The sequence below is a fragment of the Eptesicus fuscus genome, chromosome 4 (assembly GCF_027574615.1).
Source record: "Eptesicus fuscus isolate TK198812 chromosome 4, DD_ASM_mEF_20220401, whole genome shotgun sequence".
Taxonomy (NCBI): Eukaryota; Metazoa; Chordata; class Mammalia; order Chiroptera; family Vespertilionidae; genus Eptesicus; species Eptesicus fuscus.
In genome coordinates, this window is record NC_072476.1 from 79,526,869 (window position 1) to 79,553,316 (window position 26,448).

Consider the following 26,448-nt stretch of genomic DNA (forward strand, 5'->3'; position numbering starts at 1 on the left):
CAAATGCTGCAAATCAGGGCTCCCCTCTTTTTTTTTTTAGGGGGCTAATTTACAAGTTAACTACTGAAAACAGCTCTCCATGGGGGTTAACAAAACCCTGAGCACCTGTGACATATTCATATAGCTTTGGTGAGGAGGGCTTTGGAGAATAAATGATTATTCTTTCAAAAGCAGGGGACTTCTAATCCTCATCTTAGTAAGACTCAGTGTTTTATTATTTCTCTTGGATGTCAAATATCTTCAAATCCTTATTAGAAAGGATTTCTCTAAAAAATGGTCCCTGCCTCACTTCTCTTCATTAAAAGCCGAAAGAAGAAAGAGGTAAAATATATAGGGGACAGGAAACCTGCTTTCTAGGAAGCAGAGTGATGTCACCTGATAAACTATGTGAAGTCCCTGGACCTGGGTCAAAGCCATGGAGAAACCAGACCTGCTTTGTGTGTGTGTGTGTGTGTGTGTGTGTGTGTGTGTGTGTGTGTGTGAATGACAGTGTTAAAGAATGTAACCCCTCTTAACTTCTCTACACCCCGTACATACAAATTGCTTATACTGATACAACCCTTAGTGGCAACTCACTTCACACCTCCATTTTCTCCCTCGCTATCACCAAGATTAAACAGCATGTTTGGGCAATATTCTTCATTTATCTGACCTTTTCCATACAGGCCACACTGACACAACAGACACAACACAACAGGTTTATGTACCTCACACGTCGGATCCTATCAAGAAACGTGGTCGTGACAGTTTGATAAGAACACCATAGCTTATTGAACTTGTTCTAAAAACAACAACAGCAAACCACTCATCTCCTCACACTTTTTAATGACCTTGTGCTATGATGTCCCCATTTTTAGCTGCAGCAGATGCATTGCTGTGTGGCCTCAGAGCATACTGGGAGCTGAGGGCATGTGACAATATGTGTTTTGATATTACACCATTAAAAATTCCAGAGAGATCCGCATTCACTTCAATTACCTGATGAGAAAAGAGGTCTAGTGTTGCCAACAGGTTCAACCAAAGTGAAAAAATGGCTTGTCAGAAAATGAGAAAAATATTTCCAGGAGTTGTCCTGGCTGGGTGGCTTAGTCTGTTGGATTGTTGTCCCATACACCAAAAGGTTGTGGGTTTGATTCCCAGTCAGAGCACATACCTAGGTTCCAGGTTCAATCCCTAGTCAGGGTGCATGTACAGGAGGCAATTGAACAATGTTTCTCTCTCACATATATGTTTCTCTTTCTCTCCCCCCTTCCTCTCTCTCTCAAAAAAAAAAAAAAAATTGATAGAAAACATAACCTCAGGTGAGGATTTAAAAAAAAAAAAGTTGCAGGAGTTGATTTTCTCTGCTCTCCAGAATGTCTAGCATTGCCACAGACAATGAACAAGAATGCTAACAGACTTCACTGTTTCAGGAAAACACCATAGGCAAGACAGAAAAGAAAAATAAGCCCAAATAAATGTAAAATTAGAATGAACTTAAAAAGGCTAACTTCTTACATGTTTTCATGCTTGTCTTTTGTCTTTGAACTGATTTTTTTGTTTTGTTTTATTTTGTTTTTTTTTTGCAATTCATATGGCCCAAACACGCTGCTGTGACATTTCCAAAGACTTTACTATAAGCACATTTAATATCATACAGGGTGGGGCAAAAGTAGGTTTATAGTTGTTGGTATGGAAAACAATACTATAATTAATAAACAATAATACAAGAATAAATTGCATTTCGCATACGCACAACTACCTTTGCCTAGACCTACCTTTGTCCCACCTTGTATTTAACAGATAATTAATTATATTCTTAAAAAAATTGTTATTTCTATAATTCAGTTAAGTTTAAAGTGAATTTTATTATCATGGTGAAATTCTGCTGATCAGATTCTAATCTCTGTGGAATTTCAGAACTTTCTCGTCTTTGTGAATAAATCAGGATAAGACACACTTAACCAACCTGAGGGTTTAATTCGTCTATTCTTGGGACAATCCCACACTGGTTATGGTGGTGGACACATTTGAGGAAGAATGACACAGAAATTTGTAGGTACTTCAATATAAACAAATCAAGTGGTAAATACATTTCATAATAACTGACAGAGACTTAGTAAGTTTGGAAAACGAAGTTTTGCTTTGTGAATACCTGTAATAACCAAGGTTACAACTTTGTGATGAGAAGACAGGACACACTTCTAAACACTGGCTTACTGTTTGGTGGCTTTGAGATTAATCGCCCCACATTTGAGGGGGCTGGCATTTCCCACTACCCTGTCCCTCTCCTCCTCTGTGAAACTTTCTGCTTCCTGAAGAGAACAAAGGGTTCTTGTTAGTATCGGGAGTCCTGTCTTCTCACCTCAGGTTCTAGATATGATCAAAAAGAAAAAAAAAATATTTCAGGCATACCAACATGTATAGAGAATACTACAATGAGGATTGAGTACCCACCCTCTACCTTAAGAAATAAAACACTACAGACACAAGCAAGGCTCTCTGTATATTCCTTCTGCCTCCTCAGAGGTAACCACTATTTCCATACCTGGTTTATATTTCTGCTACACATGTGTATATCCATAAACAATATATAATGGTGTGTTGTTTTAAATTTTTGTACAGATGGTCTCCTTTTTTTCATATTATGTTTAAGATAAGCTAATACATATAGCTGGTTTATTGATCTTCATCACTACAAAGTATTTGATAATATGGATATACAACAATTCATTTATCAATTCTTTGGTTGATGCTTCAGTGTATACTCAGTACAGGTCTCCTTAGCAACGCGTGGGGATTCTTTAAGGCACAGACCTAGGATTAAATTTTTTGAATCCCGGGTAGGCACATCTTTAAGGTTAGTAGGTACTGACAATTCCAAGGACTGAATCACCTGCAGTGAGGCCAGGAGTCTCTTTAACAAGCCTTCTGGGTTCAAAGTTTCGGCTTCTTTCCTCTGGAAGGGGGGAGGAATGGGGAAAGGGCAGTGCAGCAAGAATCTGCATTTCTAACATGTCCCCATGTGATGTTGCTGCTGCTGTAATGTCTGGGACTGTATTTTGGGAACTAGTGTTCTTAGAAAAAGCCTATTGGATGACATTTTGAGAGAGAGAGCTGATGAGACACTATCTGAAAAGATGTTGCTGGTGAGGTTTTATGAGGTAACTGAAAGTTAGCCTGTGGTATAATTTTAGCATTCCGATTCTAGGAATAAAAACCTGACTAAATATAGATAATACGTAGTAAATAACCCATGTGAGTGATTGCCATCAAAGGCTAAATTCTCAATGAGCTGCTCTGCCAGAATGGGGCCCCTGCATGTCTCCTGCGGCTGCTGTGTGAGAAGGGCGAGTGGGCAGGTGGCCCGGGTCAGGCCGCCCAGGGTCAGGCCAGGGTGTGCAGTGAGCTGGGCTGACAGTAGCCGGTGTCTTGACTGCATCAATAAAACCCAGGTGTTAGCCTCAATGCAGATGTGAATGTTCATGTGGGTGTTCCTCATAATTTAAGGTATGGGCTATGAGTCCTACTGATTTGGCTATTTTGAGATATTTATGTGAAAAAAAATCAATCTTTATAATATATATATATTTTATTATAGTCCAAAGTTAGTATCCTGATGACAGAAAGCCAAAGAGGTTTTCCTCAGATATTCTTTTTGCAGGAATTTCTTAGAAAAAAATCTCGAAAATGAAGCCTTCACATATTTTAGGGTAAAAAAGCACAAGTAGGCTTGCACGGTCTGCAAATGGTTAACATGAAAACTGGAAGGAAAGTGATTTTATTTCACATTTAACAATATAAAAGGTCAATGCAGAATAAAAGTGTGTTCCAGTAACCCGGAGCATGTGTTTGTGTCAGTCCACAATTTACATAACAAGATAACTGGTTTTCAAAACCAGACAAAGTTTCAAAAAGACTTCTTTCCATGCCCTAAGTGGTGCTGCTGGGAGCAATGACTGTCATGAGGCCATGCACTGCAGGCACACTTTCACTTGTTCTGGTTGCCAGTCCTCTCCTTCTATCTTCTTTCCTTTTTCTCTCTCATCAGCTTTTTGCTTTCTTCCCTTCTTCTTTTATTCACTGGATTCCGAGGATCATAGATTTCAAACGTGTCTGAGTCCTGCATGCTTGCATCTTTCACTTTTCTGCTTTTATCCTCAAACTGAAGCACATGTGACATCCTAAAGAGGGAGAGAGATGGTTCAGTGATTGTAGCGTGGAAATAGAAAGTAGAAATTCTGTACTTCCCCATCCTTGGCAAAATGAACTATAAGGGTACAGAACACAAAGATGGGTTTATTGTTTGTTAGTGCTTGTGCCACACGGAAACCAACTTCTCAGAAAACACTTGAATTTGAAAACCATGTGTGGAGTTTGTTCTGCTGGCTTGTATTTCTAGTAGTGAGTGTCGTTGCCTCAGTTTTCACTTGAGGTTCTTTTCCTGATGGGAGGTTAAAGACTTCTACACACAGTGTTCCTTAAACTAAACTCCCAGAACATTCTGCCAGCTGCCTTTAAAGAGCTTACTTTCTTAGCTAGAGAGAGCCTGGCTGCAGAGCAAAACTCCTAACTCCTGACAATAAGCCACTCCTATCTGATTTTTGTTTCATTTTGTTTTGAGTAGTTAAATGGATCAAGAGTAGGTAATGTGTTAAGAAAATTCTTGTTCAAATGGTATTATGACTCCCTTTTCTGTGGAGTAGCTGAGTTAAAGAAATATACATATTTTTTCATACAAACAGAAACTAAGCTTTTGGCACAGTTCCGTGGACTAATTTCCTCCTCCTACTGTTGATTACAACAAATCTAACCACCCTGCTTTCCTACTTTATCAAATGCTTACTGGTCTTAAGGTATCAACATGTGCTTGACTCATAAGTGGTCATAAGCTGGCTATCCTTAGCAGCAGGGAAACATGTAAGCGATTAGCTCTGTCCCCATTAGGAGGTGTCAGGAATAAATGGGGAAGTCAAAAGACTAGGTTTCAGGGCAGTGGAAGGAATTTGGAAAGAGGAAAGTTCAATTTTTATATATAAACAAAACTACTAAGGCTTTCCCACTAGTTAGTTAAGCAATTTTTAAAATAGGCAGACAAAGTACTTTCCTTTATCATAGAAGATAGGGCCAAATTGCCTATAGGATTAACACTCCGCATACACCAGCTGAAACTTTCAGATGAAACCCAAATATTACATTAGCTTCTTTCCCCCTGCAGTAGCACACATGCTGAGTGAAGTTTACTTATGTGACAAACTCCTAAGGATATACCCAGATTTTGGGAGGAAAGTAAAAGGTTACAGTAGTAGTGATGCTACAATTACTCAGGATTCAGTAGCTACAGTTCACCAGGGCTGACCTGTGGGGTCTTACTACCATTCCCACCCCTTTCCACCCAGATAAAGCTGATTGGAACGCAGGTGAGGATGTGTGATAATAATGACTTAGAGTTTCCTTTATCTTACTAACTGAGGTAACTCACATTTCTACAATTTATTATTAAAATACACGATTTGCATCAAATTCATAACTGATCTCAATAATATAGGGTGTCCCCAAAATGTACACATACTTTGAATAAAGGGAGTGCTTATTAAAATACATTCCATTTTCAAAACTGAGTTATCAGCGGTTAAAGTGCGTACATTTTGAGGGGCACCCTGTATATGAACACGCCATCTCACATGGGAGAACTCCTGAGTTTTTATACTTCCTGTTGCTTTAATAAGCACCTGATTTAGAAAAACGCATCATAGGGTCATTGCTTATTTAGAGGGATTCCTCAGAGTCTGATTTTCTTGTGTCTTCAATTTCTTACAGTTTAAGCATTAGCTTATGAGAATAAAATAATCTCCAACTCCTAGAAAAAGGCTAGTTGTTCCACAGTGACCACTAGAACCGATTTGAAACATAATTACACCGGATTTAATCAATTAATGATGACTTGCCTAGGCCTAAATGCACCTCGGTAAATACTTCAGTAAACACACCTCCGAAAGCCAACTAATCAGTGACAGCCTAATGCTTCTGAAAGCTGGCCAATCAGTGGCGGACTCCCTCCAGTGAACACGCTTCAGAAAGCCAGCCAATCACGGACAATCTCTCCTGAATAAGAGCTTCTGAGGCTGATGTCCACTCCTAAACAATCCCCAACCCAAAAATCTATATAAGGATTTGCAACCAGCTTTGCTCAGAGAGACTGTACCTCAAAGCACAGCTCTTTCTTGCTTCAGTAAGTAGTAAACTCAGCCCTTTGTTTCACATATTAAGAGGTGGTCTTTTTCTCTGACACTTCTTTCAATCTGTGCTGCATTCCCCACAAAGCGCACTGTTGTCACCACTGTTGAGGACCAGGTTTAGGAGAGTGGCAAGATGGTCCTATTAAAGGTCCCTGACCACGCGTCAGGGGAACCCAGCCCACATTGCATTTCTGGAAGTGGTGAGCGCTTTCCAAATGACTCTTGTGCAGATGCCTAAGCCACCACCAGGAAGTAGCTGGAATCATATGCCCTTTAAAATATTTTATTCAATACTCCTCTCCTATATAATAAAGAGGTAATATGCAAATTGACCCTTACAACCTCACAAGATGGCCGCCCCCACGTTGTAACAAGATGGCCAGCAGGGGAAGGCAGTTGGGGGCGACCAGGCCTGCAGGGGAGGGCAGTTGGGAGGACCAGGCCTGCAGGGGAGGGCAGTTGGGGGCTATTGGGCTGGCAGGGAAAAGCATTTGGGGGCAATCAGGCTGGCAGAGGAGGGCAGTTGGGGGTGATCGGGCCAGCAGGGGAGCAGTTAGGTGTCAATCAGGCTGGCAGGGGAGCGGTTAGAGGACAATCAGGCTGGTAGGAAGAAGTGGTTAGGGGCAATCAGGCAGGCAGGCAGGTGAGTGGTTAGGAGCCAGCAGTCCTGGATTGTGAGAGGGATGTCTGACTGCTGGTTTAGGCCCGATCCCGCAGGGACATCCCCCAAGGGGTCCCAGATTGGAGAGGGTGCAGGCTGGGCTGAGGGACACCCCCTCCAGTGCATGAAGTTTCATGCACCAGGCCTCTAGTATTGATATAAAACATCAAAAGCCACTGTCTTAGTTAACTTATTAATACCTCTCCATATATGCATTCTTCTATTTAAAAAATTATCGCTTTTTCTGCTCCCCAATACATATGGGTTTTGTGTAATATCCACCTCTAGTAGGGACTGTCCATGTTTCAAAAATGACTTTGCCAGAATTTGTCAATTAAAACCATAATAAGGCACCTTCCTCCTTTCTATGCCATAAGAGAATCGTGCAACTATTGGACTGTGTTGGCTCTGGTCTAAGAAATGACATCTAGACACGAGAACACAGCACAAAGCCCAGACAGAGAAACAGATTTGCCTACAAATCTGGAAAAACAGAAAGCCGTAAATTAAAGTAGCTGTCTTTTTCAACTGTTTGTTTCAGACACCACTGCACTAAACAGGTCCAATGTTTTGATTAATAACAAACCTAAACCCAGAGGAAAGAAGGGGCTATCAGCTTACACACTACTTCAGCTTTAATATCATAATACTTAGCAGGGCTGGTTACTCAGCAATAATATTTAATCTTCAATAGAAATAAAAGCATAATCAAAAATGTTTCACCCATTTATCTTTCAACATGCTTCAATCACTTGATTTTCGAGAGCAAACAAAACAGTTATTATGATTTTCAGCATAATAAACTCCTGACCTATGTGCCTCCATAAATCACAGACTGCACGGACTGAAAGCATGCCCACATTTTACAGCCTCCGGTGAGAATACACATGCAGACTTATAATACAGACCCAATTCCAGTGCATAGGGTCTGGTAGTTTACAGTCTTGTATGTATCGACAACTCAATACTATCCACTCTGTGGCTGGTCATGGCATTGGCCCAACAAGAGCAGTGAGTTTAGTGGAATTACACACTGATCATTTACATATGAAAATTTTAAAACTTGTTCACTTGAAGGCAAAGACAGAAATTTAGTTCTTATTAATAAAAAGTTTCACATAAGCTCAGATTCTCAATAAGAACACGGACTTGAGTGTGTTATAGAAATGTGGAGGGTTACCATTGTCACAGAGGCTGTGTTGAACAGGTAAGTATTTTTGGTCAGAGACTGTGTGGGCTTACAGACAAAAATTAAGCAGCTGATTCTCTTAAAAGAACTCAGACCTTTACTAACCTCAGGAATTTGACAACCAGTTTTTAAACTTCTCACATAGTTGTGAAATAGATTAAGATATTACAGCAATTAATAATGGGAAATGCATTCTCAGATGTATAGTAAATCATTCAAAATAGAATTCCAATATTAACAATTCACTTCTGACTGAAATGTATTTAAATTATTTATGCTTCTATAATGAAAACGGCTATGTTTTTCACTGGGAAGTCTATAAACCACTCCTTCCCATTTCCAAGTCTCCCTAATTTAGGAACTTAGCACCCAACCCTTAGAGTGTTGTAGGTGTCCTAACTGTTCTGCATCTGCACTATTTCTCCTTTTTATAATCTTCCAAAGGTTCCAAAATAACTTTTCCTACACGTTTCTTTTACAGTGTTCTTTTGAGCAGGAACTATTAGCTATTGTATTGACTGAAATCTCAGCCTGACCCTTAAAACCTTCTAACAATGGGATCTTCCTATCTCACCAACCTCTTTTCCTTTCTGTCATCAGCTCCCACAATTCTGTTATTGCCTGTTTACTTAATTTTGAACAGACTGTCAGTTATTCGAGACACTCTGAATCTTGTTCACAGCTGTATTCCCAGTGCCAAGAATGGTGATTGGTGTGAATCAAAGCCTTCAGAACCTTTGTGTCGGCCAGGCCTGCTGGCTGGTACTCACTGGTTTGCTAAACGAACACCTGACCCTCCTTTTGAGGGCAGAGACTGTCTTTTATTTCTCTGATACACTTCTAAAATGTCTCACAGGCTCTGCAGCAAGTCCCATGCGCAGCACAAGCCCACCTTTCCATGACTTAATCCCAGCTCAGCACACAGACGCTGCTTTCCCCCTGCACCCCATCAGTGAGTGCTAGTTTTTATTCCCTGAAGACTGAAGTGGGAACAGGCCTTACGTCTTTTCCATCTCCTAGGGCACTAATGTAGAACTAGGTAGGCAATTTCTTTAAAGCAATGTTTCGCAAAGTCTAATCTTAGAGCCCTCCCTACCTCAATGCAGGTTGTACATTGGAATCAACTGGATGCCAGGCCTGGCCTTCACCTCCAGAGGTACTGAATCAATTGTTGTGGTTGGGATGGGGACCCAGCATCAGGAATTGAAAATGTTTTCCTGGTGATTTTAAAATACAGTCAAAGTTAAGATCACAGCACTAGGGTTTAAGAAACTTTCCACTTTCAGCCCAGCTGGCGTGGCTCAATGGTTGGGTGTCGACCTATGAACCAGGAGGTCACGGTTTGATTCCTCGCCAGGGCACATGCCCAGGTTGCAGGCTCAATCCCCAGTGTGGGGTGTGCAGGAGGCAGCCTGATCAATGATTCTCTCTCATCATTGATGTTTCTATCTCTCTTTCCCTTCCTCTCTGAAATCAATATATATATATTTAAAAGAACCATTATACTTTCAGATTGATAGATTTCATCAGCCAGTGGTCTGGACCCTTCAGAGATGAGAACAGATGCTTTCAAGTGACAAACTGCTCACCTACTTGAAGAAGTTACATGGCCTCTGAGCCTATTACTTTAACTGAAGATCTCAAGTGTATTTCCAGGTCTTACAAATGGTTTGAGGATAAGGCAAGGAGCTAGATTCAATTATTCATTCAACAAACATCAGAGTGCTGTTTATGTGTGAGACCCAATGTCAGACTCCAGGGACACAAAGCCAAATATGACCCAAGCCCTGCTCTCCTGAAGTGAACAGTCTATTAGGGGTTGAACACAGAGAAAGACTCCAGGACAAATGCATATTTTGGAACTGCCTGCCAAGTGTGAGGCAATAACAGTGAAAGCGTCCACTGACATAGTACTGCACATGCTGTCTGGTATTATCTTCAAAAAAGCTGTACGGGGTAGACAGGAAAGATGTTATTATCACCCTCACTTCACACGCAATTTGTGAGGTTCATGGTCAAGAAACTTATAGCTGGCTGGTAATGTCTTCAGAGGTAAACTTTCATCTTGTGAAGATGGATTTAACTTTAGGAATAAATTAGTGTTAACTCAGTGCTAAGTCCTAATGAGAAGGATAAATAAGTCAGATTGGGTAGCTGGTGCTTATTTTAGGATACAAAAATTTAAAAATGCAACTATAGAGACTAGAATGATTATTTGTGTGGCTCCCAAGCTGGTATTTAAAGGAATTCCAAAAAAGCAGTTCCAAAAATGCCTTGAGCAGTGTGGAAGCATCTTTTAGAAAAAGGTGTCTCTCTTTAATTATTTTTTAAAAATAAATTTTTATTGATTTCAGAGAGGAAGGGAGAGGGAGCGAGGGATCGAAACATCAATGATGAGAGGGAAACATTAATTGGCTGCCTCCTGCATGCCCTCGACTTGGGATCAAGCCAGCAACCCGGGCATGTATCCTGACCAGGAATCCAACCATGACCTCCTGGTTCATAGGCCAACGCTCAACCACTGAGCCACACTGGCCAGCAGGAGCCTCTCTTTTAGGTGGACACTTGCTTAAAAACATGGAAGCATTAATTTTCACTGTAAATATTTTATCCTTTACTGCCTTTAATTTTTGCTCTCTGAAATCTCAGCCCCAGTTTCTCCTAACCTTTCTAAAATGAGGGTACTAGGTAGGGACACCCATTCAGCTGGAGGTCTCAGTGGGGCAGAGCCAAGGCCCATGGCCTGGACCTGTAAGGGTGGAAGTCTGGCAATCTCCCTCAGACATCAAATTACTAAGGAGTGCCTTGTAGTTAATGGTGATATCCAGGTCTTTTTTATTATATATAATATATATTTCAAAAATGCAAATCTAGCCATGAAAACTGTCCTGTTTTAAATCCTTCAGTGTTTCCTCATCCTATATAATAAAGAGGTAATATGCAAATTGACCATCACTCCAACACACAAGATGGCTGCCCCCATGTGGTCAAAGATGGCCACCCCCATGTGGACACAAGATGGCCGCCACAAGATGGCCGGCAGGGGAGGGCAGTTGTGGGCGATCAGGCCTGCATGGGAGGGCAGTTAGGGGTGACTGGGCTGGCAGAGGAGGACAGTTGGGGGCAACCAGGCCTGCAGGGGAGGACAGTTGGGGGGAACCCAGGCCTGTAGGGGAGGACAGTTGGGAGGGACCCAGGCCTGCAGGGGAGGGCAGTTGGGGGGGGACCGGGCCTGCAGGGGAGGGGAGTTAGGGGTGATCAGGCTGGCAGGGGAGGGCAGTTAGGGCCAATTGGATCGGCAGGGGAGCAGTTAGGCGTCGATCAGACTGGCAGGGGAGTGGTTAGGGGGTGATCAGGCTGGCAGGCAGAAGTGGTGAGGGGCAATCAGGCAGGGAGGCAGGCGAGCGGTTGGGATCCAGCAGTCCTGGGTTGTGAGAGGGATCCTAGATTGGAGAGGGTGCAGGCTGGGCTGAGGGACACACACACCCCCCCTCCCCTGTGCACGAATTTTGTGCACTAGGCCTCTAGTTGTCTACATAATGAAACTCAAGTTGCTTATGTGGCCTCTATGATTTGGCTTTTGATCCCCTCTTTAAGCTCCCATTGTCACCTTCCCCCATCACTTTTCATGCATTAGGCCAGTGGTCGCCAACCGGTGGTCCGTGGACCACTGGAGGTCCGTGAGGTCCGAAAGGTTGGCGACCGCTGCTCTAGACATCCTGAACGATTTGTAGTTTCCTGAACAAAACCTGCTCTCTCCTGCCTCCTGGCTGCCTCTTCAGGGTGATACACTTCTCTTCCTATTAGCTGAGGTTGTCATCCCCTCTGGGAACCAGTCTCTTTCCTCTCCAGGCCTGGCCTGCTCTTTTTCCTGCTCTTTTTCCAGGGTCAGGGCACTCTTCTGTCAGCTCTCTTTTCTCCCTCACTAGATTGCAGTTGGCTCTGTTTCACTGGCCTTTGTACCAGTCCTGGTCACAACGCTGGGCAAGAAAAATGCCCTCAATAAATGTTGGCTGAATAAACAGATGTTTCTGGGTAGCCAGTCACCTCTACAACCTTTGGCTAGAATCCTGGTTTTGTTCATCTTTCTCCTTGGTAGTATTAATACACAATTCCAAATTATTTAGCAGTAATGTTTGAGTTTTCCAGGTTAGTAACTCTCCTTTTAAACTCTACAGCAGAGAAAAGTTAATACTGTACTCAAAACACTAAAACAAAGTATTTTCACCACCGCTAACTTATGCTATGAAAATCTAACACTTAACTTTCTCAAATGTGCCAGTTAAACTGCCTAATGATTGACATTTGTGATTGACGTTTGCCTTCTGTACACTAACTCCCTGTGAGGGATGAGGCAGGGGGAGAAACACACACATTGTCCTCAGCCTTCCTCTACATGGTTTGTAAGGCCTTGCCATTCTTTATGAAACTGGCATCCACATAATTTGTGTTTAGTATACTGTTCTGATAGCTTCTCACTTCTCTATTCAGTTAGAATTCTTAAGTAACCAAATGAAATAACTCTTGCCTATTACTTAAGTTTATCGTTCTATGGGACTATGGGTTAGAAACTTAAATGATCTGGTTTAATTATTTTTTGGGGGGCGTGGAGCTTGGAAGGAGACATATTTTAGAAGCAAAACAGTCCCTTTTTGTTTTTTAAAAAAATTCAGCAAGACAAAACAATTTTCAGTTTTGCCCACATTTGACTCTGAAGGACCGCACCTGCTCTGCACCAGAGATGGGCTGCAGTACACTCTGGTGCTTCTGTCCTTATCACAGAGTAAGTACGTAAGAACTTACTCTATGATAAAGGACACATTTAGTATTTCTTTGTTATTCCTCATGCTACTTATTTTCCACATGTGATCTTTTCCACCTCCTTCCCATGGTCTGTGTCCCCTCTCCATTCATAGTCTAGGTTAATTCCCACTTTCTCCTGACTGCCCTGGGCTTTAGGACCTGCTCTCGCCTTTGATACTATGGAAACTTTTGTGGACTGCAGTCAGAAGGCCTGGGTTTGTGGTACAACTCAGCCACTAAGTGTTTCCGTAGGAGAGTCACACTGCTTTTCAGGCTTCTCTGCCTCCTTATCTGTGATGAGGGGATGGTAATAGGTACCCTATTTACCTCACAGAGTGAGGTTCAAACATCATGCCTGAAAAAGTGTGGTCCAAACACTGACTATCATTTCAGTTCATTTTGCACTTTGTGTGAGTGTGTATTACATATAAACTATGCTTGTATAACTATTGATCATCTTTATAATACTCTACTAATTGCATTGCCTTTTTCAAAGTGTTTTCATGTACATCATCATACACACATGACATACTTCATCCTACCTAACTTTTGAGGCTTATACCTATATTTTAAAATATGTCCCATCTATACTAGACCATAAACCATAGTGCAGAAACTGTTTATAGTATCAAAGAATTATAAAAATTTTATTTTTCCAACTTTACTAGTATTGTATAACATATTCACTATTGTGGGAACTTTTTCTTTGTGCAAAATACAACAATCCTGAGAGGCAAAAACATAAAACAACAACAACAAAATTACTTGAAACTCCATAGCTCATCAATAACTAACTACCATAAACATATAGACACATCACTTCATGCACGTTTTCCTATGTATGTCTATGTATATATACAAATACACACATGTATTTGTATATATATATTTTTTTTTGAAGGTATCATGACATATATATTTTATAATTGTTTTTCACACACCACAAACATCTTTTACATGAATAACTATACTTCAACACTGCTTTATCCACTGTGTAGTATTTGATCCTATAATTTACAATCAACCCCATATTATAATTCTTGGGCACAGGACAGAGATGACTGAAAAAAAGAAGAGGCTAAAGAAAGAAAGAAACTAAGGAGGAAAAGTAAAGAAGAAATAAGACTCAAGATAGGAAACAGAAACAGTTTCTTAAAGGAAGCAAACAAAAAAATAAAAAATAGCAGACAAAAATGGCGAAAACTCAGAAGAAATATTTAAAATTTACAAGGAAAATAGGAACAAATTTTAAAAATATTTGAACAAACAGAAATAAGTATAGGGATATAGAGCATTAGGTAAACCAAACAGAGAAGAAAATGGCCACTGGCCTTTGAAAGAAGAACAGAAGATGAAAACTGGAAGATTTTCCTTTACTGTTCACCATTCACAAAGGAAAACCTCCTTGGTTCTGAACTTTGAACAAATGTTAGTATTTTCCTCTCAGTTTGGGGTTTTGAAAAGCAAACTCTTCAAAATGACTTGTTTTCCTCAGTTAAAAAGAAAAAAGAAGCCCTCCTATTATAGAGTGTCTTTAATAAATGCTGAGTATTGTTGGAGTAAATGTGAAAGATGTAATTTTCAAAATATCTTCAGCAACATGGGAATGCAGTTTCTCTGCTTTCTTGCCTATCTAACATACTGACAGTCAGCAGGGCACAGTTGGAAAGGCTTAAGAGCCTTTCCAGAATAAATGAGCAATATGCATTCTTACACCTGCCCTTGGTTTAAACAACTGCTCAGCCAATAACATAAGCTATGGCCAGTGCACTAACAAAAGCACATAGGGAAGGTAGGGTTCCCAACCAAACAGGCCTGGTAAGCAGCAGGGGGACATGGCTACCTGCCTGTCTCTGAAACAAATCCCCTAATGTAACAGAAACTTATTTCAGGGCACACTAAATGAAAGCAGAGTCAATACAGAAGAGTTTTCTTCATCCAGAAGAAAAATGGCAGAAAAAGAGGCAACGTCAGGGATTGAATGGAGGACTTAGAATAAAAATAATCACCTTTCCAGGATCAGCAACTCTGACAAGATTTACTGATGAAAGAACCACATTGGTCTTCCGCAGCATTTTATACTCCTTTATAAAATTAACACACCAACTAGGATATCTGGTAGATAATCACATGCCTTCTTGCTTCATTTTATCACTACCTTAGTACTTGGCTCAGAGAGAGGAATAGAAGTAAAACATAGATATTATGCTGAGCTTATAATTCTATGCTCTTCGAAGTGATATTATTTTGCTTTCTATTTAAATTATATTTACAATTGATGTCTACCCCCCTTTTCATTTAGTTCTAGCTTCAAGAAAAAAACAAACAAACCAATTTCAATAATGAGGAATTACTGTTCACTGTAAAAGTCTCAAATCTCAAATTTATTATATTTCAGAATGTTAGGAATTATGTTAGAAACTTAGGTTAACCATTGCAAGGTATTATGGGTTAATTATGAAAAAGTAAAAAACAAACAAAAACAATCAAAACAAAAAAAAATTATAGAAATAGTGGAAACTCATCACTTGATGGATCTACTGATAGTAGTCAAATCCAGAGGAATAAATTCTTAAAAATATCAATGACAACCTTGTAGACAAGAACAACAAAACACTGAGCACTGATTGTTCCAGACACTCTGCTAAATACTTTAAAAATAGCATCTCATTTAATCCACAAACTAACCCAGCAGGAAGGGTTAGTTTGTGGATTAAATGAGATGCTAAAAATAGATGCTATTTGTGGATTAAATGAGATGCTAAAAATAGATGCTATTTTTAGCATCTCATTTAATCCACGAACTAACCCTTCCTGCTGGGTTAGTTTGTGGATTAAATGAGATTATTATCCCCAGTTTACAAATTAATGAGCAGGGTTAGAAAGGTTATGTAATTTGCCTGAGATCACACAAGACAGTAAATTTCCAAGCTGGGATTCAGATTCAGGCCTGACTCCAAATCCCATACTCATAACTACTCTACTATTTATATTACTATGAAAAATGATGGGTAAATGTGGCAGGAACTTCTTGTTCAAGTTAAGCAAACTTTTAATAACTTTTATTTTTATTCTTCAAATAATACAAGGATTATAATATTAGGAATATAGACTTAACATCTTCCATGATTTAAAGAGGGCTAGACAATTTTTTACCAAGAGTTTGGCCAAGTCCTGAAGTCACTTGTCTGGCATTATTAAAAACAACAACAACACTACTTTATTTGAAAATATGAAAAATATACAGGCTAGCTCAGATAGAGAAACTGGTGCAATATAAAATCAAAAGCGATAATGTCGTCAAAAACAAACAGAATTAAACTGTTCAGCCAAGAATAATTGACTATTTCTGAATTCTACAACTTCCTAGCTATGAGGCCATGACCTTAACCTTTAGTTACTTAACGTTTCTGTGACTCAGATTCTTCCCATATCATTTGGGCATCAGAACAATATCTAGCTTATAGTTTAAAAAAGATTAATTGGTGTTTCTTAAATGTTCCCTAAAAGTTGGCTTCTTACTATAACTTTTATTTCTACTAAAAAAAGCGCTCAAGCCCAATATTTTACCTATCATAATCAACTGACTTATCTGCACATAAGGATTAGAACAATATTATTACATGTCATGTATTATCTGCATTAATACAGGAAGGAGAAGGGATAATAACAATTCAAAATAGCGGGCAGTAGAAAGATTATTAATGAATGTATTTGGAAAAGGATTTTGTGGTTTGTATTTATATGTGGCCATCCTAGGTGTCCTGGAATCCACATCATAAAACATAAAAGTTAAGAGGTTGCCTTTACTCTACAACTTTGTTAATCCTTTGTGTTTTGGTTCAGTACCAGAGAGAAGGGGAAAAAAATCTGATCAAATGACTCATAAAAACATTTATATACCTCTAGCCGAAAATGGCAATCAAATCCTAGATTTTGTTCTTTGTTATTCCTCATGCTACTTATTTTCCACATGTGATCTTTTCCATCACTTTGAAGGTAGGGCATTTGTCTAAAGAGTGATTATTTCCTTTTTGGCACTAGGGCTGTAATTCAGGTAGTGGCCACCTGTTAAATAATGGGGCCTTTTTATTGATTCCATGGTCAATTGTCTAACCTTTTTCCAGGTGTGGTTAACTAACACAAAATAATTATAGCACATTATTCAGCCAATTAAGCTTTTAAAGTAAAAATATGTGTTGAACAATAAAGGTCCAACTTGCTCACCAGATATTATGTAGTATTATATTGCTACAATAATTTAGCAGTGAGGTATTGACACAGGGATAGACAGAAGAATTCATGTAGGGTAATAAAACTGACTGAGAAATATACATAAGAACTTACTCTATGATAAAGGACACATTTAGTATCAGTGGGGAAACTCAAGATTATTCAATTATGGTGGTTAGCGATTTAGAAAAAAATAGAGTTATAATATTAATCTAATGTAATAACACCAAATCAATTCCATGTGGATTAAAAATGTCAAAATAAAGTAAAAACAAAACCATAAAAATACTAGAGAATACTATAGGTATTTATATAATCCTGGGATTAAGAAGAGGTAGAGAATGGCACTGGGCAGAAAACATGAAGAAAAAGATTGCCAGATTTGGCAATGCAGATGTTAAAATGCCATGTTAAACACAAAACAAAACAATAACCTCCATAAAGAAATTGTAAGGCAATGACAAACTTGTAAAAATATTTTTAAAAAGATATCCTTAATATTTAAGCTTTTATAAATCAAGCGATATATAATCACATTAGACTATACAATTAACAACCACAATCACAACAATAATAAAATATAAATCGTCAATTAAAACATTTTTAAAGTTCAACTTTACTGGTAAACAAAGAAATACAAAATGATATATGGTAGAAGCTTGCAAAGATTAGTATATCTATGTCGGTTATCTGTGATATGACACATACATGCTCACATAATACCTAGAGTAAGGAGAAATCAGTAACTTCATTTATTGCTGGTACAGGTAAAAGGGATTCAACTTCTGGAATGCAATCTAGCAAAAATGTCATCATTTGAGCTGACAGAAGTTGGAGTGGCTGAGGGAGGGGTCTGGCTGAAGGGAACCCTCTGGGTGATGAAGAAGTTCTAGATCTTGGTTTGGTGGTGTTTACATGGGTGTACATAATTGTCAAAACTCATCAAGATAAACAGATACAAATTATGTATTTTCTTTTTGTTTTTAAATATATTTTTATTGATTTCAGAGAGGAAGGGAGAGAGAGAGAAACATTAAGGATGAGAATCATTGGTCGTCTGCCTCCTGCACACCCCTACTGGGGATCGAGCCCACAACCTGGGCATGTGCCCTTGACTGGAATTGAACCCATGACCCTTCAGTCCACAGGCCAACGCTCTATCCACTGAGCCAAACCAGATAGGGCCAAACTATGTATTTTCTTATAATTAAGTTATACTTAAAAAAAAAACACAAAAAAGAGCATACACTTGACTCAGCAGTTTTACTTCCTTTAGCCTAAGGAAATAATAGTGAATCTGCAAAAATATTTAACTAATGGATTATTCACTGATGAAGGCTTGTAATAAAAAATTGGATGAATTTTTCCTTTCTTGGAAAAAGTATAAATATAAATATATGAGGATGGATTAAAAAAACATTAATCATGATTATGTGTGGTATATAAAATTACTAGTGATTTTTCCTGTCCCTTTATGTTTTATATATTGAACATGTATTATGAACACAACTTAGGTTATTTGAAAAATCATTATGACATTTAGTATTAATTTCATCTAATAATTCTATAAAAGAAAATGATACATTGTTTAAAACTGCCTTTAGCCCAGCCAGTGTGGCTCAGTCGTTCAGCGTCAACCTACGAACCAGGAAGTCATAGCTTCATTTCCGGTCAGGGCACATGCCTGGGTTGTGGGCTCTATCCCCAGTAGGGGGCGTGCAGGGGGGCAGTCGATCAATGATTCTCTCTAATCATTGATGTTTCTCTCTCTCTCCCCCTCTCCCCTTCCTCTCTGAAATCAATAAAAGTATATTTAAACAAACAAACAAAAAACTGCCTTTAAAGAGATACAAATAACTGCATAGAAGTTATGCATCTCTGTTCACTAAATTTCACCTGGAATCTTACTACTTTGTTTTCTATCATGTTTGAAGCATCAATTAACTTGCGGAGTTGGTTAAAGTGCCAGAGTGCTTATTGATAACATCTTAATTGCCTGTGCACAATGGCAACTTCCATCTTGTACTTACAGGCTTTGCTGTTATCTGGAACAATCATTGTGAAACGACTTTTACTATATCGTGCTAATCCCCAGAACCCTTGCTCTTTAAACTTTCTTTCCAATAGAAATAAACCACTTATGCCTAGGTAGCTTTTATCTGTTCCAAAAATGATTGCTAAATTTATATTCACTAAACTCTGAGCCTCAGCATTTTATTATCTCAATTCAGCTAAACATCATGCCTTACTTTACTTTTCTCTTTTTCTCAACAGATTTTAAAATAGAACCATCGAGCCCTAGCAAATTTAATGAATATACTTACATTCCTTCTAGGTCACAGATAACCTTATCTGAATTAACATTCACCTTTTCTTTATGTATTTTTCTTTGAGGTTTTTACAAGAGGACTGTATAACAATTTAATTTAGAATGTTTAGTTTGTGTTGCTTGAGTAATTTGTCAAGCGTTAATACTACCCTAGTCCCACATACCCACCTCCCTCTCTCACACCTAATATTTCCTGAGCATTTCCTTAGAGTCAGGCACTATGCTGACTACATTACATGAATTATCTCACTTAGTTCTAATAATAATTCTGATATAGGTGTTGTTATCTCCACTTTACAGGTGAAGAAATGGAATCTTACAAGAGAGGTTGCTTGCTCAGGTCATTCAGCAATCATTGTCGGAGCAGGGATTTGAACCCAGGAAGTCTGGTTTGCCAGCCCACTTTATAATTAGGAGATAATTCAATATGTGGGATTACAGAGAGCCCCCAGGATAGTGCATTTCTTTAAAGGAATGTGGAAAGTATCCCAGAGATGAGAACGGTGATATATTCTATAACCAGCTCCAGAAGATAGATATTGCTTAGAATTAAAGGTCTCTAAAAGTCAAGTTGAGTTTTTCTTCTTATCTCATTGATTATTACTTCATAGTGAAATCACTGTTGGTAGAGCTGGTGTTCTGGAAGCAGCATGAGCTCTTGAGTGTGACCCATAATCACCACTTACTACTGTGTAGTCTTGGGCAAGTAACCTAATTTATTTGAGCCTCAGTTTCCTCATTTATAGAATGGGAATAATACTAACTATCTGATGGAGTTGTAAGAAACAAATCTACCACAACTGGTCCCTAACCTATGAGCCCCATGAGGCTCTTAGGAGGGTTAATGAGAGAAGATAGCATAAAGGTCCTAGCAGGTGCCTGCAATACAGCTGACCCTTGGACAATGCTGAGGGGGGTGGTTAGGGGTGCCAACACCACACAGTCCAAAATCTGTATAACTTCTGGTTCCCCCTAAAACTTAACTGCAGTTGGTCCCTTGCACCTGAGAATTCAACCAACCTCAGAGCAAAAGCAGTATTTTTGATCCATGGTTGGGAATCCATGGTTGAGAAACTGTGGTTTGCAATGCAAAAATACTGACTGGTTGAATCTGAGGATGCGGATGAAAAGGGCCGAATGTATTTATTTTTTAAAAATCTGTGTATAAGTGGACTCTTGCAGTTCAAACCCAAGTTGTTCAAAGGTCAACTGTATAGAATATGCAAATATTTGCTTCAAGAATGAATTGGTGGGATTCAGAACCACCTTCATCTCCTATACCAGTAGAAGAATAAGAGTAAAAGAGGCATAAAAGAATGAATATTTAAAGTATGAGTGACTTCTACTCACTTATTTTATATAATTTTATTAATTAATATGAATAACTTATAATTGGCTAAAAATATACTTAACCAGTGGTTTTAAAAGAAACAATGAGAAATCACATTAAAGTACCTCTGCAGACGTGTCCAAACAAAAAATTCTGTGAAAATAGAAATGTTTCCCAAATAAAATAAATTAAACTAGACAAAGTCCTAAGACCCTTCAGAAAATTAGCTTAAAATGGATCATAGACCTAAATGTAAAATGCAAAAGTATAAAGTTGCTAGAAGATAACATAAGAGAAAAGCTACATGACTGCATGACGATGACTTTTTTGATAACATCAAAGGGGTGATCCATGAATGAAATAATGGATAAGCTGAACTTCATTAAAATTAAAAATTTCTGCTCTGTGAAAAACAATGCTAGAGGGGAGGAGGGATGTTAAGGGACTAGGTGAAAAGGTGAAGGGATTAATTGGGGGGGGGGAGGGAGGAGAGTGGCCTGGGAGGGGCCGATGGGGGAAAAAGGAGACTTATGTACATATGTAATACTTTAAACAATAATAAAAAAAGAAGTACAAATTGATAGTTACAAAATAGTCATGGTGACAGAAAGTACAGCATAGGGAATATAGTCAATAATATTATAATAACTATCTATGGTGCCAGGTGGGTATTGGAAATATCGGGGGGGGGGGGGAGAGAATATTTTGTAAAGTCTAACCACTAAGCTGTACATCTGAAACGAAAACAAAGTAATTTTGAAAAAAATAAATCAAGAATAAAAAAATAAGAAAAAGAAAAAAAAAAAAACAATGTCAAGAGAATAAGATGATCAACATCAGAGGTCACCAGGAAACTGCAAATTAAAACAACAATAAGATACCATTACACATCTAGTAATAGATTACTTGAAGGGCTGAAATCCATAACACTGACAACACCAAATGCCAGTGAGGATGTGGAGCAACAGGGACTCTCATTCATTGCTGATGGAGATATAAAATAGTATAGCTATTCTGGAAGACAGTTCGGTAGTTTCTTACAAAACTAAACATATGATACAACAATCATGCTCCTTGGTATTTATCAAAAAACTTATGTCCACACAAAAAACTACATATGGATGTTCATAGCAGCTTTATTCATAATTGCCAAAACTTGGAGGCAACCAAGATATCCTTCAGTAGGCACATGGATAAACTCTGGTGCACCTAGACGAGGGAATATTATTCAGTGTTAGAAAGAAATGAGCTACGAAGTCATGAGAAGACATCCAAAACTTAAATGCTTATTATTAAAAGAAAGAGGACAATCTGAAGAGGCTACAAAGTATATGATTCCAACTACATGACATTCTGGAAAAGGCAAAACTATAGACACAGTGAAAAGATCAGTGGTTGCCAGGGTTAGGGGGAGAAGGAGGGATGAATAGTCAGAGCATAGAGAAACTTTAGGGTGGTGAAACTATTCTGTATAGTACTGTAATGGTGGATACATCTCATTTTATATTTGTCCAAACCCACAGAATATTCAACACCAAGAGTGAAGCCTAGTGTGTGGACTTTGAGTGATAATGATGTGCAAATGCAGGTTCATCAATAGGAACAAACATACCACTCTGGTGAAGGAAGTTGATAGTTGGGATGACTGTGGGGGTGGAGGGACGGGAAGGGAGACTATGAGAACTCCCTGTATTTTCTCTCAATTTTGCTGTGAACCTAAAACTGCACTAAAAATATAAAAGTCTATTAAAATTTTTCTGAAAAAGTAATCTCCATATTCATCTGGTTTCACTGGCAAATTGCACCAAATATTTAAAGAAGAAATAACACCAATTTTATGTAATCTTTTTTCAGAAAATAGAAGAGGAGGAAACACTTTTCTCATTTTATGAGGCCAGTATTACCCCGATACCCCTACCAGACAAAAACAGCAGAAAAGTATAAAGCAGTATTCCTCATGAACACAGACACAGACATCATCAACAAAGTATTAGTAAGTTTGATTCAGCAAATTAAAAAGGGAAACACACCATGATCAAGTGTGGTTTATTACATGACTGCAAGGCCATTTAAGATTTGAAAATCAATGAGTGTAATTTATTCTATTAATAGTCAAACAAGAAAAACCCCATGATCATATCAATTAATACACAAAAGTATTTGACAAAATTCAACATCATTCATGTTAAAAACTCTCAGCATATTATAAGTTGAAGGGAACTGCCTCAGTATAATGAAAGGCACCTACAAAAAACCTGTAGGATTATCTTAGGAGAGTTTTTCAGAACCAAGAACAAGATTATTCAGAGCTAAGTATCTCAAGAAGCTAAGTACACTGAAATTTGTACCAGCTTTTTTTTGTACCAGAAGGAAATCAGACTTTGTATTTTTAAAAAGTTTTCAAAGGCAAAGCATTTCTCTGAAAATATTACTCTTTCACTAAGCACTGCAAAGTACCTTACTTAAGTTTTGAGAAACTAACAGCCCTAAAAGCAAGTCATAGAAATGATATTTACTTGGGAATACTCATTGGAATGACATTTTGGGAGGGCCATTTGAAAATACTTTGCAGAAGCCTAACATGCATACTCACTAAGAATTTCAGTTTTAGAAATTTATCCTGAAGAAATTGGCAATGACAAAGATAGGAGGATGTTTATTACAATGTTGTGTACAAAAAAAAACCAAAAAAAAAAAAACTGGAAAGAGCCTAAATATCCAACAACATGAAGTTGATCAAGCAAATTGTGGTTGATCATATTTTGGAATACTAGATGGCCATAAAAACAAAATAATAAAATTATATCATAAAATTATATATGGCAAGGAAAAGTATTCACTATATATTGCTGAGGGGAAAAGCAAGTTATAAAGTTGTAGTATTATATGATCACGTTTCTGCTTAAAATATGTCTCCGCATAAAAATATCTGGAGGGGTATATACATGTATAAATTAAAGGTATTTATTATTGAGTTTTAGATCACATGTACTTTTATTTACTTTTTTGGGGAGGAGTCTGGTTTTTCTACAGTAAACATATTTTCCTTATATAATAAAAAGATTAAAATGTTTACTGGAGGCAACCATGCAATTGATTGTTAGTGCTTTTCTGACTCTTACAATGCTGAATACTATAGATACTATGGGAAAGTGGTGAGGGCAGATGGAGAAAGAGGAGGCAGACAGACCTCCCTTGTGCATTATTTTTCATGTCCATTTGTTGCAAAGCTTTAGGTTACTCTTAGACTTAACTCTCTGGAAAGAATTTTTAATGGAACATAGTAGTGAGTAGTTAAGACTCACAGGATCCCAATATCCTCTCATAGATTTAATTTTTCTCCTCTTCCTGGAATGCTGATTTCGTTGCGTAAGGAGCAGGTGGCTTTCTTTTTTATAAGTCTCTTGACTGCCTTGTCAGACACAGCTCTCTCAAAACTTTTTTGGGAGCTAACCAAGCTTTATCTAAACAAACCCAAAATGACATATGGACCTCATCCACATGGTCATATGAATCCTTTGGCTGATGACTCCAGACATGTATCTAATCGGTTTTATAAAATCCATGCTTGGAGAAGGATTCTATATGAAAGTGCAACGCCGTGAGGAGAAGGAATGTAGTGGCAAACAGGCCCTTACTGCTACCCTGGTATCTGGTGCCCATCACTGCCACCAAGTATTGGCAATATATATCCCAACAAAGAGAAGAATCCTAATAATTTTGAGTGAAAACTTTCTATCATGCATTTCAGCTTAGTTCTACTAATAACACTTCTTTAAATGCCTTGCTAGACAGTGAAATCTGGGAATAATTATCAAACACCATATATAGTGTTTACAATAGAATCATATTTCTTTTCTTTCTCTCCCTCTCCTACTTTTTTTTTTTTTTTTGCATAAAAAATAGAATGCTGCTGAATGGTACCCAAATGTCTGTTGTATACTATGCCAATACAGCAGCCCAGCCAAAAATGCAAATAGAACAGTTTGCCAAGTAAAAGAAAACATAACAAATTGGTAATGGTTTCTATCTTGACAGAAAATGAAAATGATCCCTCAATGTGTGGTCACTCATGCGGACACATAAAAATGTCTCAGAAGCAATCATTTTACCTCAGATAACAGACCCTGACAGTGCTACAGCACTGGCTGACTTTCACTTCTGAGAAAAGCGGCAACCGTGACCTACAAAATACTCTAGGAGCTGTGTAATTTATGCATGACACACAGGCACATGCCATATACTCCTAATATTTGCTATAAATCACTGTGAATACAAGACTTCTTTTCTGAGTGCAATATACTTTACGAGAGATGATCTAAATCACCAGAGACTTGATAAAGCCGAACTGGTTTATTTATGAACAGAAATGATGTTGTTGCTTATCAGGCTACAAAATTTCAATAGTCTATATTTCAATAAGAGGGCATTATATAGGGGACCCAGGCATTATATATGATTCCGTATAGTGCCTTGAATACTAAAGGCATTTTATTCGATATTAGAGAAAGCAAATACCAAAAAAAAAAAAAAAAAAGTGCAGGTACATAGTGCACAGTACTGATTTTCTGTTTAGGAGGCTGCAATTATAAGCAGAAATGAACCCCGGAAGACATGGTAATGGCTCCTTTAACATGTTTGCTTTCCCTTTGCCACTTATTTTTGTTCTCTGAGAACTGGCCAACATCATTGACCAGTGATTTCCCCCTATCTAGTGAAGTTTCCCCATTTGTTTAATTTTCTAATGAGCATGTTAGAACAGTGGTTGTATTGTGAAAGCACATCAAAAACAATAATGACACTTAAAAACACTAGTTGATATCTGAGGCTAATGAGGAATTAAAAATGAGAAAATACTGCACCAAAGGGGCGAGGGAGAACCTTGGGAAGTTAAATGGTCTTGCCAAGTTGAAAGTAAATTTGAATCCTGTGGGTTATGAGTTTCAAATGGAACTTCTGGGTTTAAATTTGTTGGTGACTTTCCTGTTCAATAAAAAAGGACTTAAATGGCTTATAAAAAGTTAAAAAAAAAACTTATTGGGCATCAAACTGCTCTTACAAAACACCCTCTTGATGAGTTAAGTGTAAATGAATCAGAAACACATGGATCATATTTCCTTAAAAAATGCATATGGATTCAAAAATAAGGGGAAGAGGACTTGGCAAAAACATTTTTGTGTGTGTGGTGACTGAACCCAAAACATTTGAAAGATATTTTGAGACATTCATGGAATCCAAAATAGAACTAAACCTGTCCAGTCATATAAAGAACAGAAAGTTCTACGCTATGCAATGTGCATTTATCTCTATGGGTTAATCAACACTCATTGAACCCTCGCCTCTGGCACAGAATTATTGGAGGAGCCAGCTTCTGTCTTTAAGCAACTTAGAATTTAAGTATAAACAAATATGTAAGTAATACAAACCTATTAAGAGAGACCTAGGGCTTTAAAAAAAATTTGGCACCACAACTCAGATCATACAGAAACCATATATAGAGAAATACACAAGTACTTTCAGGGTCGTGGGGTAGCTAGGATTCATTGCATTCAAATCATCATCCCCTCAGCCCTTTTGACTCAAGTTATATATAGCTGCTGAGTCTTATTTGCTTAAATGTTTTCTTAATGAGTGTTTTTATGTCTTTTTTAATGTGTGTCCCAGCCTCTTTCCTCCACCCTCTAG

At 38.2% G+C, this 26,448-nt stretch overlaps 1 protein-coding gene across 1 annotated transcript in view; it reads right to left on the minus strand.

Annotated features, from left to right (window-relative positions):
• Positions 1–3,744: 3,744 nt before the first annotated feature.
• The window catches only part of CWC27 (CWC27 spliceosome associated cyclophilin), a 169,311-nt gene continuing 146,607 nt past the window's right edge, over positions 3,745–26,448 (minus strand). Inside the window, exon 14 of the mRNA XM_008161865.3 lies at positions 3,745–4,163. Coding sequence (XP_008160087.2) covers positions 4,001–4,163 — 163 coding nt within the window. The 3' untranslated portion in view covers positions 3,745–4,000. The remainder of the gene's footprint in view (positions 4,164–26,448) is intronic.